Source organism: Triturus cristatus, chromosome 9 (genome assembly GCF_964204655.1).
Source record: "Triturus cristatus chromosome 9, aTriCri1.1, whole genome shotgun sequence".
Lineage (NCBI taxonomy): Eukaryota > Metazoa > Chordata > Amphibia > Caudata > Salamandridae > Triturus > Triturus cristatus.
The window spans coordinates 1148384254-1148399824 of NC_140592.1; the positions used below are offsets into that span (position 1 = coordinate 1148384254).

General features: G+C 43.9%; 1 protein-coding gene across 3 annotated transcripts in view; it reads left to right on the plus strand.

Annotated features, from left to right (window-relative positions):
- GANC (glucosidase alpha, neutral C) overlaps positions 1-15571 on the plus strand; it is a 386043-nt gene that overhangs the window by 234176 nt on the left and 136296 nt on the right. For all 3 annotated transcript variants that reach the window (XM_085627093.1, XM_085627092.1, XM_085627091.1), the window contains exon 20: positions 8165-8241. In XM_085627093.1, coding sequence (XP_085483219.1) covers positions 8165-8241 — 77 coding nt within the window. The remainder of the gene's footprint in view (positions 1-8164; positions 8242-15571) is intronic.

The window sequence follows — 15571 nt, forward strand, 5'->3', positions numbered from 1 at the left end:
ACAATCAGTTTTGCTTTGCTTGCGCTAAGAGCCTGGTTCGATTTAAGGGTCAAAGTTAGGTTTTGAAGGAACTTCACGCCTGATTCCTCTGGAGATGTGAAGACCGTGCACAGGAGTTTGAAGTTGATCCTTTGTACCTCCAGGAGCCAATGAGTGTGTTTTGGAGCTGGTGTGATGTGCTCAGACTCATTTAGGATGGGGCAGATTCTGGCTGCTTTATTTTCTGTCCACTGCAGTTTGTGTAGATCCTTTTTGTTTGCTCCTGTGTGGACTGTCTTGCAGTAGGTGAGGTGCGATAGAATCAGTGCCCTGGTAAGTTTGATCCAGTGACTTCCCTGGAGGAAAGGGTCAACACTTCTCACTACCGTGATGCGTTGTTTGCACCTGCTGGAAACTGTTGCGATCTGGCGTCAGGAGGAAAGTCATGCTCAAACCAGATCCTGAGGTTCCTCGCTGATTGGTTAGGAGTTGGGGGGTGGGCACCTAGTTCCCTTGGCCATTCAGATGGGAGGCTGTTTGTTGTGATCTGTCAGTTTCTGAACCATGTAGGTGGTGGCAGCTGTCCATCATCCAGTAGTAGATACGTTCCAGGCGTGTTATCATATTCGTGCTCTGGTTAAAGGTTGGGTTTGAAAATGGTATTGGGAGATGATCTGAGGCAGGGGGTCTTGTGTAAATGTTAAACAGTGATGGGGGATGAAGGGGGGAAAATCTGCAGATGATGATGGGTTTAGTGGTCGAGCAGGACTACACCATTGGCTAAAAAGTGAGCTCTGTAAAGCGCCTTTTAGTCCTGCTTTCACTACACTTACTTGTCAGCACACCAGCTAAATGTACTTGGAGGAATTTCGCAGGTCTTATTCTCACTCACGTCATACATTTCGTAGCCGGTCTTCCAAATTTTAACAGCTGCCACTTGTTACAGCAAGTTCATATCCCAACAGTTTGTAAGTTTATGAGATGCCAGTAACCATGCTGCCCCTTGAGAAGCATTACAGCCCCCTACTCAAAAGCCTGCCTCTGGCCTTGTTTGAGAGCTAGGCTGAGGGCCAAAGGCAACCTCACTTTGCAGCAAAACGCAATCCCTTATACACAAACAAATGCACACTAGAGAATCTTACTGATGTGCGCATGCGTGGTGCGTCAGGCATAAGGCACGCACAACCCATCCCATGAGCTGTTACAGTGCAGTAGCCACATGGTGATTGGGCCATGTTGCCGGCTTCACCCGCTCTGTTAATAGCACTTTATGTGAGCATGGAGTCTAAAATGGCATCTAAATGGTAGCACTTATTATATTTAACAAGCATTGCAAACGCAATAGATATCGCATTTGTTGGAGTTGGAGTTATTGACATTATAAATACCAATGTTTTTTACCTAGCCATGTTGCAAAGTCCCATGGGACCTCTTTTGGCCACGCATGGTACAACAACATGGCTATGTAAAAAACATTGGCATTTATAAATATAATTCTTCACTAAGGCAAGAAAGTGAAGACCCAAAACCAGTGTTGGGTTCTTTCACGCCCGAGAAATGCATTACCAGTCCTACTATATAGTGTGTGTACACAAAGAAAAGACATCTGACTCCCCCTAGACAGCATTCTAGCCCAGTCTCCATAGGGATTGAGAGCAAAATGCACACTTCTATCTAACACAAGAAATTTCGTTATGCACTGTGGGCAAAAACACACAAAATGTATGTGAGGAATGCTAAGAACAATCGTTTGGCGCATGAGATCAGTTACACCTACTTAACGATCCACTAATTCACTTATCAATCTATCCAAATAATTAAACAGCGATTCAACCTTAACCATAAACATCAACTCGACCACAATCACATATACATAACTACTCTCTCACATATACTTTTCCACAAGAACTGACAAAGCAACTAACTACCATGCTAGAATTGCATGTTTTCCATTCCTCTGCAACTAAACAGTGGGGGGACGCTGACGTCACGACAGGAAGTGACGTCACGAAAGGTGGCTTGCACCATCAGACACATTGCCTCCCCTCGCTCACCCCTTAGATGCGATCGCATCAGAGAAGCCAGCGCGTGAGCAGCGTTCTGAAGGAGCTGTGATCTCACCCAGAGAGGCCAAAGAGTGAATGTGTGGCTCCATTTATCAAGCTCCTGGTATAATAAGTGGGGGGATGCCGTCCACCCGCGTGGTACCCCGACTCGAGCCCTGGCCTACGGATATAAATACCCGAAGGGGGCCCTCTGCTCTAGTTAAGGGAGAGGTGGTCCATATACGACTAATCGGTGGGGTAGACCTCTTTTTCAGGCAACAGGGTCAGTTGATGTCTTGGGGCCTTTACTCCGTGAGCTCCATACGCCCCACAACTAGAGTTCTGGGTTCTCCAAGAGATTTTACTGTGAAGCTTTGTCGAACAATCAGTTTTGCTTTGCTTGCGCTAAGAGCCTGGTTCGATTTAAGGGTCAAAGTTAGGTTTTGAAGGAACTTCACGCCTGATTCCTCTGGAGATGTGAAGACCGTGCACAGGAGTTTGAAGTTGATCCTTTGTACCTCCAGGAGCCAATGAGTGTGTTTTGGAGCTGGTGTGATGTGCTCAGACTCATTTAGGATGGGGCAGATTCTGGCTGCTTTATTTTCTGTCCACTGCAGTTTGTGTAGATCCTTTTTGTTTGCTCCTGTGTGGACTGTCTTGCAGTAGGTGAGGTGCGATAGAATCAGTGCCCTGGTAAGTTTGATCCAGTGACTTCCCTGGAGGAAAGGGTCAACACTTCTCACTACCGTGATGCGTTGTTTGCACCTGCTGGAAACTGTTGCGATCTGGCGTCAGGAGGAAAGTCATGCTCAAACCAGATCCTGAGGTTCCTCGCTGATTGGTTAGGAGTTGGGGGGTGGGCACCTAGTTCCCTTGGCCATTCAGATGGGAGGCTGTTTGTTGTGATCTGTCAGTTTCTGAACCATGTAGGTGGTGGCAGCTGTCCATCATCCAGTAGTAGATACGTTCCAGGCGTGTTATCATATTCGTGCTCTGGTTAAAGGTTGGGTTTGAAAATGGTATTGGGAGATGATCTGAGGCAGGGGGTCTTGTGTAAATGTTAAACAGTGATGGGGGATGAAGGGGGGAAAATCTGCAGATGATGATGGGTTTAGTGGTCGAGCAGGACTACACCATTGGCTAAAAAGTGAGCTCTGTAAAGCGCCTTTTAGTCCTGCTTTCACTACACTTACTTGTCAGCACACCAGCTAAATGTACTTGGAGGAATTTCGCAGGTCTTATTCTCACTCACGTCATACATTTCGTAGCCGGTCTTCCAAATTTTAACAGCTGCCACTTGTTACAGCAAGTTCATATCCCAACAGTTTGTAAGTTTATGAGATGCCAGTAACCATGCTGCCCCTTGAGAAGCATTACAGCCCCCTACTCAAAAGCCTGCCTCTGGCCTTGTTTGAGAGCTAGGCTGAGGGCCAAAGGCAACCTCACTTTGCAGCAAAACGCAATCCCTTATACACAAACAAATGCACACTAGAGAATCTTACTGATGTGCGCATGCGTGGTGCGTCAGGCATAAGGCACGCACAACCCATCCCATGAGCTGTTACAGTGCAGTAGCCACATGGTGATTGGGCCATGTTGCCGGCTTCACCCGCTCTGTTAATAGCACTTTATGTGAGCATGGAGTCTAAAATGGCATCTAAATGGTAGCACTTATTATATTTAACAAGCATTGCAAACGCAATAGATATCGCATTTGTTGGAGTTGGAGTTATTGACATTATAAATACCAATGTTTTTTACCTAGCCATGTTGCAAAGTCCCATGGGACCTCTTTTGGCCACGCATGGTACAACAACATGGCTATGTAAAAAACATTGGCATTTATAAATATAATTCTTCACTAAGGCAAGAAAGTGAAGACCCAAAACCAGTGTTGGGTTCTTTCACGCCCGAGAAATGCATTACCAGTCCTACTATATAGTGTGTGTACACAAAGAAAAGACATCTGACTCCCCCTAGACAGCATTCTAGCCCAGTCTCCATAGGGATTGAGAGCAAAATGCACACTTCTATCTAACACAAGAAATTTCGTTATGCACTGTGGGCAAAAACACACAAAATGTATGTGAGGAATGCTAAGAACAATCGTTTGGCGCATGAGATCAGTTACACCTACTTAACGATCCACTAATTCACTTATCAATCTATCCAAATAATTAAACAGCGATTCAACCTTAACCATAAACATCAACTCGACCACAATCACATATACATAACTACTCTCTCACATATACTTTTCCACAAGAACTGACAAAGCAACTAACTACCATGCTAGAATTGCATGTTTTCCATTCCTCTGCAACTAAACAACGCCAAGAAACCAAACTTTTGCAACATACATCATAGGTCTTGCATTGCAAATTATTTGCGGCACCCGCTCTTTACCTTTAAACATGTTCAGCTAAAACACAGGTCCTGTGATTGCTTCAAAAGAAAGAAATAGATTTTTTTTTTCTATTTCTTTACTTTTGAAGCAATTGCAGCACCTGCGCTTAAGCTTACGATCTTTAAAGCTAAAGCACGGGTGCCGCCATTGTAACAAAAGTAAACAAATAGGGAAAAAAATGGTGGGCACACTTTTTTTTCTATTTATTTACTTTTGTTACCATGGCAGCACCTGCACTTTAGCTTTACACATCCTAAGCTAAAGTGCAGGTGCAGTGAATGCTTCAAATGTAAAGAAATAGACAAAAATGCATATTCTTTTTTCTGAATCTTTACGTCTGGAGCAATTGTGGCACTCGTGTTTTAGCTTAAGATGTGCGGGTGCCACCATTGTAAAAATAAATAAGTGAATAAATAGAAAAAAAGTTATGTGGCTGCATTCCGCAATCGCAAGAAACAAAAAGAAAAGTGTGGCCGCCATTATTAGTGCTGAAGCGTGCCACGCTGGTTAAATTAAAAAAAAAGCATTGCGGGAGAGCATATCCTGTCTGCAAATGCTTGCAGAAGAAAGCCCTTTAAGAAAATAGTGCTCGGAGGCTGTAATTAAAATATTCTGAGTAACAACACATGTAATAGGGGGTGGTGAGTCCCATGCGATCACACCGCTTAGGGACCATATGGTCTTTAGAAGATCCCTTGGATAGGAGGGCATTACAATTCAATTCAGCTTTATTTTGTCTCAAATGACCATAAAAGCACATAATATGTATAATATATAAAACATAAATAGTTAAATACCTAAATGTCATTAAAATACAGTTTATTAGAGTTCTAAGGGTTATAAAACAACAGATTTAACATAATTAAAAAAATATTGGTTAGTTGGCATACTATAGTAGTATTAGACTCCAAGACTAAGCGTAAAAAGTACAATATATCACATCACTACATCAGTCAGGGGTGGGTTTCCAGGTACCATGGAAAGCTTTGGCCTGGCTTTCAACATGGCCAGTAGATAACGTGTTAGTGCAAAAATGAGTGGCTTACTAAGATCAGTTCTTAGTATCCTTAGGGCAACTTTATATTCTCTAGTGCCTAGGGACCGGCACAGCGGTGATATCCAGAAATGCCTACTGCTCTTGTATGCCGGGCAGATAAACAGGACATGACCTAGGGTCTCCTCGGGGGCACCGCATGATGGGCAAAGCCTCTCATACACACTGGGTACTTTAATCCCATCTGGCTGTGAAGGACCGAGGTGAAGAGTTCTGTAGCGGAACTGCAGGAACAGGCGCCTAGCCAAAGGAGGTTCGATCTCGTCCATAAAGTTTTCTCTGCTATAAGCATCCTTAACTACAAGGAATGCACCAGTCAGAGAACATCTGCTTTCCTCAGTGTTTGCCGCAATATCTATGTGCTGCCAATAGGCTTTTTTGATTCTGTTCTTGAATATCCCAGCTGACTCGTTTGGGATACTCCACATAGTTAAGAGCCCCATTTTCTCTTAGATTGATCTTACATACCAAATCCAGGGAATTTTACTAGAGCCTGCGAGGCTGAAAATCTTGACTAAGCCTTCCCGGTACTGTTCGACTTCTGGAGTAGTCCAGAGCCTCTGCCAGTACAAGATTGGACGTATATCAGTTTGAACAGAAAAGGGTCTCATCTCAAGGTCAAATCTAAAGGGGAGAAATGGGGTATTAATAGGGACATCTACCAGTTGCCTGATGAATTGATTTTCAACTAAGTCAAGCGTAGTTGCATCCACATGGCCCCACAGCTCTGCACCATTTGAAGCTGACCCCAGAGCATGTGACTGATAAGCTTGTAGGGCCGCAGGACAAAACTGCGATCTATATGCCATCTTGGAAATGTCCCCTGCGATTTGCTCTAGTTTGAGCCTTCCTTGGGTAATGTGTGCCTGCCACCCCATATGATCAGTGACTGTAATACCCAGGTATGTGAATGTTTGCACCCTTTCAAGGGGAGACTTTGCTAAAACTGGGTTAGACCTGGTCGAGTGCCCTGGGTTTAGAATCATGTACTTCATTTTGCCTATTTTGATTTCCAAGCCCCAATCCCTGCAAAATTGTTCAAAACGATCCAGAAGCTTTTGCATGCCCATGGGGGTTTTGACAGCAAAAGAGTGTCATCAGCAAACATGAGGGCAGGAATCCTCATGTTCTACAGTCTAGGGTCATCGTTATCAATCTGTCCCAGGTAGTCTATAAGGCCACTGAAGTAAAGGGAAAAAGTGTTGGGGCAAGTACGCAGCCCTGTCTTACCCCTCTACTTAGAAGGAAGGGCTCTGACAGCTCACCAGCCTGCCCAAACCTCACCTGCGCATAAGTGTTCATGTGCAGCCTCACTATGATGTTTAGTAAATCGCAGGGTGCTCCCATCTCTTGCAGTGCCTTCCACAGGGTGGATCTGCGGACAAATCAAAGGCGGAGCGAAGGTCAACAAACACGACATACAGGCGTCCACCCCCCATGGTCACCACCTTCCAGTACACCATCAGGAGCCTGAACACCAGATCAATGATGCTTGTGGCCTCTCTAAAACCCACCTGTAGTGGGGACAAAATGTCATTCCTAGCAATCCACACCTGCAGTCTGCTAGGTATGACCCTACAAAACAGCTTTTTCGAGCTGTCAATAAAACAGATGGGTCTATAATTTGGTGGTTCGTTGCGTGGCCCTTTCTTATGGCTGGGGATGATTTCGGCCCCAGCCCATGTGGGGGGCAAAAGGGCCTCTTTTAGAAAAGTTATAAATAATGGAGAGAAGTAAGCACCCCAAATGTCGGCCTCCCTCCGAAATACGTCCTCAGGAATTTTGTCTAGACCTGGTGCTTTATTGGGTACTATGCTCTGTATGGCTCAAGATATTTCCTGGTCTGTTATTCCCTGGTCATTGAGGACACACCTCGGGCCGCTGCTTCAAAGATGTCAGCATCCTCTCCTATAATCTGTGTTGATCAGCACCGATCCCCAATCCTACGGAAACACTAACAGCAGGGGACTGTTCTTCCTTCTGCACATACAGGCTTGAATAATGGGCTACCTAGTCACTTGCTGAAATGTTAACATCTGTGGGACGGGAGTCTTCCCTAGTGTCACTAGAGATAATGTTCCAGAACCAATGGTGATCCTTACAATTGGCAGCCTGTTGCAATCTCTCCCATTGGTCTCTTTCAGTCTTTTTTAGCATCAACAAGGGCTTTTTTTTATAGAAATGCCTGTCCTCCTAGATCAAGGACCTGTCTTGCTCCTTTATTGCCTCGACCAATTTGGACTTGGCGTCTCTGCAGGTTTTGTAGTACCAGGTCAGAGGTTGCTTCCTCTCGACAGTACGCCTGGTTTCAGCTAAAAATATGGCCCTCAGCTTCCTACACAGGCCAATGTGGATCTCACATATGGCATCCAGCGACTCTTCCCAACCCTTCAGAAAAAGAGGCACCAGGCCCTCCAGTCAGAATTCAGAAAATCTGACTTATGGCCTCTCGCGAGGTCTTCCAGCTACACCTTTAACCCTAGACCTAGTGATCCTCAATCTCCTGTCCAGTATCTGTCCACAGTGATCAGCCTGTTCAACTGGTTTAAATTCAGTGTAAGGACTCGAGCTTTGTTGTAAGTGTCCTGTCGCTGCACTACTTGCATGTCTTCGAGGTGTGGCCATAGTTGAAGGCCCAATTGCTGTATTTCTATTTCACTGAGTGTTTTTCTTTTCCAGGGCATGCTCTGCTGGTGCATCCAGTCACTGCGCCAGCGGTGTCGGCAGTTGGCGTTTTGCTTCCTGGCCCAGATGAGGTGAGTGCTGCCGAACCCTTTTCCGAGCGGGGATACTGACCGGTGGCAGGCATGCCACTGAAATCACAGGGCTTTTGAAAATCTTTGAAGTTGATGTACAAGCGAGTTTAGCAAAGGAGAGATCCCACTTCAGCAGGAAAGTGTGAAGCACGGCCCGTATCCAGGGGCGTATGTTCCATTGGTGCAGCAGGTGGAGTGGCACCGGGGCCCAATGACCTTAGGGGCCAACTGAACGCTTATTATTGCGGTATTTTATAATTCGACCTGCAGCTGGGGGCCGTTTCCTTCCTTGCACTACGGCTTTGACACAAGGCTAAGGTACCGCTTGTACTCTTGTCTGGCATGGGGGACCTGGGTAGGGAAGCCACTCCCATGAAGGGAAAAACACACTCTGTGTGCCAGTTGATTTGGCTTTTAGTGAAGAAACCTTCCGCTTTGTAAACTCCGTACTGGTGCAAAGCAGATCTAATTATTCTTTAACTATTTAGATGTTCTTATTTTAGGGAATGCAGCAAATGCAAAAACACATTTGTAGTAGTGATGCAACAGAGGAAATACATACTTGTGGATCTGTTGCTAAGCATCTGTATCCCATTTAATGCTCGTGCGCCTTTTTATATGTGCAATAGAGATTTTGAAAAAGAAATACCAGACCAATATTAACCCCTTTACTCAAAACAGAAAATGAAACTTAATTTACAATTTATTTGCTACTTGTAGTATAATAAAAAGGGCAACGCAATTTACCTCAAACTTTGAGGGTTGCAAGGATATGTACCTCCTTAGTTCCTCCTGTTCTCCGTTTTGATGTGAAATGAGTAAACATTTGAATTTTTAAACGCTCGTGTTTTGGGGAAACGTTAACCCACAAACTGTCTTTTATCCTCTCCTGGCCCCCTCAGGATTGCCAGTATTCTTAGGTTATAAGAGAACCCCACTTTGGAAATAACTGTAAAACGGTGTTTCCTGGCCTCTTACATTTGCATTGCTGACATCCCACCATGTCCAGGGGTGCCGCCCCTGTGCCCCGCTGGTTCTAGGGTCACTCGGAGGTAACTATTAAATAACTTCCCATAAGTACCAGCATCATGAGTTACATGCCGGTGCCGTTCTTTCCTCCAAAGTGGAATGTACTTTGAAGAAAATTAAGCGTTTCTTCTTAAGGTTTCAGGAATATCTGCAAATGTAAATTTGATGCGATTTATATATTTGTTTGTCCTTATCATTTTTTGCCTTGTTTATCCCTCCAAAGCAGGGGTCTCCAACCTTTTCTGTAGTGAGAGCTACTTCTGATCAGTGAAAATCATCGTGAGCTACTAAAGGCCAAGCAACTCGCGCATTTTTTGGAGACATCTCCCACGCCCTGCTTCATTGTCTTTAAGCCTAATTTCTTTGTGGCCCATACTATGGTTTGAATAAAATACATAGTAGACCTATAGAGCCGTTCAAAGATATCAGCAAACTGAAAATCATAACATAGTAAACTGTATATCTGTCTCACGTCTCACTCACCACACTGCTACACACTGCTTCCCATAACATGATAACGATAACTACACCTTGGTGTTCATCAGGCAAGACAAAGAAACACTTCCCACATAGGCTCAAAAACCAAAGACAAACTCTTCGAACCACCAACCCTACACTTGCCATAGCTTGCTAACCATGTAGATAAGTGCATCAGTTCCACACATAAGTAAGCGCTATAAAAATGCTGCAACAGAAGGCTTCCCCTTTCTTAATTATCAAAAAAAGTAAAACAAAGGGAGAAAAGTTATGTTACAAATGAATACATATGATTTTCATTCATATCGGGGCTTTTGCAGACTATTGGAACAACAAATGGCCGATATTTGGAAAGGCTGCAACCTTACTGTCATTATAAAGCACTTCACTCAGGTCTGTAACACGTGCTTTAACTCTGCAAAGTCCATTTTCAGAAAATGCATATCTCTCCAATGGTCAGCAACAGACTGTCTGCTAAGCCTTGCATTTGCTGCACAGTCCTCTTCTACTTCCAGTATTAATATAGTAGCATGAAACATATGGCAATGTCCCTCAGCCATAGCTCAATAAACAGAAAGCTCCATTGTCAGATCAATAACAGGTTCAAGCCAGGAACGACCCTTGTAATGCATTAAAAAAGGAATACAATAGATTCATCTAGTTCAGCCTTATCACACTTCTGTTGAGCAGGACTCACCTTCAAACAATACGAACACATGCAAAAACAGATAGTTGGATTATTTTGATATAAAACATAACTTTCTAAAATAAGCATTTAAAATAAATAGCACACTGGTAGAACGCTTTATTCTCATGGTATTTCCAATGGGCTCTCATCTCCCACCCAGACCATGAGGAAAGCCGATATTTCTCAGACATTTCTGTGACTATGCATAAAGAGGGCTGCATTATAGCTCCTATTTGCTTTAATTGAAAATGTCATTATTGAAGCAGAAGGCCCCTCGTGTAACCTTTACATATTATTGAAATAATAGGAATAAAGCGCACTTATACACTAACAAATCTAATATACAGATCATAATTATTAAAACTCTTACACATCATGAAATACTGAAAATGCTCCAAACGAGTGAGCATGAATTTGTTCCTTAAAAACAAATGTCAAATCTGATCACACCTTGCTCACGAACACACACTCCTGATGTCTATTGCACTCACCAGCCTGCTTTCCTCCTACATAGGCCATGAGTTTCTAAATCAGTGTAAAGGAGTCCTTCATTCAACATTCTCCTATGTAACACCTCAAGAACCGTGCTATATAAAGACAGAACATCAATGGGATCAAAGTTCATGGGTAAAATCAGGACTAATGAGCCTTTGCTCAGAGAAATCCCACACAAGAAGAAATTGCATCACCTCAGCATCAGCCACTAAAATTGTAAACAGAAGCTGCCTGTATTAAACGCATACTAGTATAGAAGTACTTAACTAATCAAATTGTTTGGCGTAGCTGTGGTGCAGCAAAACACAGCTCTGTGTCACACAAGCAGAGCTGCCTTGGCACAAAGGAAGACTGTAGGAGACAGTGAGACTGGGAGTGACAGGACAGAGGTGAAGGGCCAGTTTTGGGAGGCTCTGGTCAGTGCATGTAAAGCACTTTGATTTCAACATCGGCTGCCACCGCGCTTTAAAATTAAAAGAAGCTATAATAAGGCACAGTGACAGCCGATGTTAAAAATCGAAGGGCCTTGCATGCACTGAGCTGCTTTCACTGACTACAACACGAAGGCAAATTTAAAACGTGCTGTAGTCAGTGAAAGCACTTCAGTGCAGGCAAGAATCTTTTGATTTTAACATTGGCCTCCACCGTAGTAGCAGCTCTGTGCCTGCAAGGACCTTGGATTTTAAGGTCAGCTGCCACTGTACTTTATTACCAAAGGCAGATATAGGGCACGGTGGCAGCTGATGTTAAAATCAAAGGGCCTTGCATGCACTGAGCCGCTTTCACTGACTTCCACACGGAGGCAAATTTAAAGCGTGTGGAAGTCAGTGAAAGCACTTCAGGGCAGGCAAGGTCTTTTGATTTTAACATTGGCCTCCACCGTAGTAGCAGCTCTGTGCCTGCAAGGACCTTGGATTTTAAGGTCGGCTGCCACCGCACTTTATTATCGAAGGCTGATGTAAAGCACGGAGGCAGCCGACCTTAAAATCAGAGGTCCTTGCATTCACTGAGCAGCTTTCACTGACTATCACGCATAGGCAAATTTAAAGCGTGTTGTAGGCAGTGAAAGCAGTTCATTCAGGCTAAGATTTTGGATTTTTACATCGGCTGCGACCGCAGTAGCAGCTCTGTGCCTGCAAGGAGCTTGGATTTTAATATCGGCTGCCACTGCGCTTTGTTACTGAGGGCAGATGTAAAGCGTGGTGGCAGCCGATGTTAAAATTAAGCACCTTAAAATGAACTTAGCCAGTTTTACCAACTATGCTGATATGAATCCACGGGCACACTTACCAGTCCTGCGCAGCTTCCCAGGAGGATGAGCCTGCAATTATGAACTGCGGTGGCAGCCTGGAAAAGGCAGGTGGCACGTGACTTACAGAAAAACGTCACGTTTTTTGACCCGCCCCAGCTAAGCTCATTTCAGGACAGCTGGTTGGTGTAAGGACGGGCAAGGGCTTATAGCTGACAAAGACAACAAACGGATACAAAATAAAATGCTGAAATTACGTCTCTATCATTAGAAAGCAGCACGAGCTACTCCCAGAGGGTCGGTGAGCTACCGGTAGCTCGCGATCGACCGGTTGGAGACCCCTGCTCCAAAGGAACCCAATGTAAGACATGAAGTTACTGTTTCATGGAACGGCCTGCCGCTCCACATCAGAGCCTCCTCCACACTTCTTTAATTCCGCAAGAAGCTGAAGACCTGGCTTTTCGAGTAGTCCACTAGGTCCTGGGTGTGCCTAAACTCACACCTGCTCAGCGAGAGGATACCCTCCTGGGTGATAGTGCGCTCTACAAATCTGCATTGTATAACTTGCCCACTGTATGGGGCTAATTAATAAATGTATGTTCTGCCGCAAATGTCCATTAACTTCCAAAAATACCTCCATTTACGATTGGAGGATTCCCAAAATTATTTCTGGCAGGCTTTAATGATTTTACTACTTAAGGTTTCTCCACCAGAAGTGCAGAGAAATCCGCTGCTGTAAATTCCACGCAAGAGGTGGAAAATGGGTGTAGCAAGGCGTGGGTAGCCCTTTAAGTTTGGGAAAGACCATAATCCTGTACATATGTGGGGGCTTCCACAAATTTCCCAAATCTTTCCCACTGTAGAAATAGTTGGAAAAAGAACTCCTCTTCCAGGATGGGAAAGGGAACCAATGAAGACCAGGGCTTTCGGCATGGGGGAAATGGTTTCCTTGCAGAAATGAAAACAAGAAAAAAAGTGTGAGTTTGCACATCACTCTCTATTCCCCTTATTACCCTATGTGTAAATCTAAACTATTTAGAATTACACAGCGGATTAATGGGATTCCGGGGAGATGTCCCATGATATTCCCAGTAGTATCCCTGGAATCCTGCAACTGGCACAGCTTTCCACGCTTATTACTGGGAATGTTTGTGAATTTGAAAAGTTTTAAATCTGCTCCTGTATTAAGGCGTACTTTAAAAAGTGCAGCCGTATTACTTCTTTTTGAGCATTGGTCCTGTCGTATATACAGACCAAAACTGGGCTGCATCTACAAAGAGCTCGATCATTTCAACTGGTCTGCCTGTACTGTTAGTGCGAGGTTGTTACCTGCGGGCCGCCTAGTTAATGCCTGAGTTATGATCCGGATTAGGGCACAAATGGAAACTTGCACCTCAATGGGGATTTACATTGGACCTAGAATGGGGGTCTTAGATGCTAGACAATGCTTCCTATTAATCTTTAGGATGACCTGAATATTTTTTGTACAGCCTTCAAATTAATTACAACAATTGCAGAAGTGTTGGTCTATGCGTATGCTTCTAGCATCACTCTTTTATTTAATATTTTTTAAATGTTTGATCTAACACTGCTACTGTCTGAAGAGTGACCGTGTTTTACAACAGATAGAATTAGCTTAAGAACATGCACAATGGATGAATATTAGAATATTGTATACAGAAAAATAGCCCGAAATAAATACCATGTCCTAAATATAACAGTACAGTCATATTGGATGTAGGTTTACTATTATTAACCCCAATGGAGTGATATTTTTGTACACAATATGTAGGACCTGATGTAAGACAATATTCTGATAGTGGTGTACTGGTACCACACCTGCCCAACATCTGCATGTGGTACAGAAATTAAATAATATATTCAACAATGAGGCAAGTAAAATCTATATACTGTTGTGATTGGCACCAGTATAACCCTAAGGCATTTGTAGTAGGCAGTGATTGACCATATATAGCAAGCAGCAGTACGATAGTAAGGTATTTAAGGCATATACATATGTAGTAAGCAGTAGGGTTTGATTCGTAAACGAAGGAGACATTGAGGTCGATTCAGCTTGTGCGGTGCAAGTGATGGATTTATACATTGAGGTCGATTCAGCTCGTGCGGTGCAAGTGATGGATTTATACATTGAGGTCGATTCAGCTCGTGCGGTGCAAGGGATGGATTTATACATTGAGGTCGATTCAGCTCGCGTGGCAAGTGATGGATTTATACATTGAGGTCGATTCAGCTCGCGTGGTGCAAGTGATGGATTTATACATTGAGGTCGATTCAGCTCGTGCGGTGCAAGTGATGGATTTATACATTGAGGTCGATTCAGCTCGCGTGGTGCAAGTGATGGATTTATACATTGAGGTCGATTCAGCTTGCGTGGTGCAAGTGATGCTTTTATACATTGTAGGTCAGCAGCAAGGCAACTGTAGTTCCACAAGGAGAAGTTTGTGTCTTCATCAGAGTTTATTGAGATTACCAAATCATGCAATGTTAGGGCAGATTTAATAGGTGATCTCTTAGTTTGGGTTTGAAGATTTACAACAAAAAAACAAGTCTTACATCTAGCCATACTTGGTGGCAATTTTAAGACAGATCTATTTATAGCAGAAGATGAGAGCAACAGAAGCATTTCGCCTATCGCGGCCTATCGTATACCAGGACAACTGGCATCAGTTCACAGAAGGACCCTTCGCGGGCGAGCTCTTTGCTTATAAGATAGATTCTATTGGCCTTGTTGCCTTAAATGACTGCTGCTCAGGCTTTGATGTGCATGCCTCATTTGCACGCTCATCAAAAAATAGTATTGTAATTTTAGACTATAATTATGTTTAGGCTTGAAATGTTCACCTTATTTAGAATTGTCAGAATTTCAAATAAGACTCAAATTGAGGAGTTATCAATGTCCACTCTTGATTGAATTAAAAGTGTGAGGAGCACACTCCTGGATTCCTCAGCAGGATGATCCTGTGACAAGTGATCCGGTCCTCAGTACGAGTTGGTTGGACTTTGCGGCAGAGATATGGAGGAAAGGGAGAATTTAAATCAGCGCCCAGTTTCTCCACCTCAAAGTTTTCCCCTAACCGAGGAGTAACTGCTCGGACCTGGATTTACCAGTGCTTTACTGGGCAATTTTTCACCATTTGACAAAAATAATTCAGACATTTTCTGCCTGCAGGACTGCCAGTCGAGGGCTCAGATGGGTACAGTTGTGAAGTTAACACTTGAGACTGTCCAGGAAGAACATTATCTGCTCCCCCTAGACTGCTGAAGTAGGCATCGGCTGCCGGTAGCTCCTGCCCTGCAGCAACTCTTACAGGCCTGATTTCTTCAGGCCCGGAATTGTTGGGTTCAAAGACGTTAGACTCGATAATTCTGGG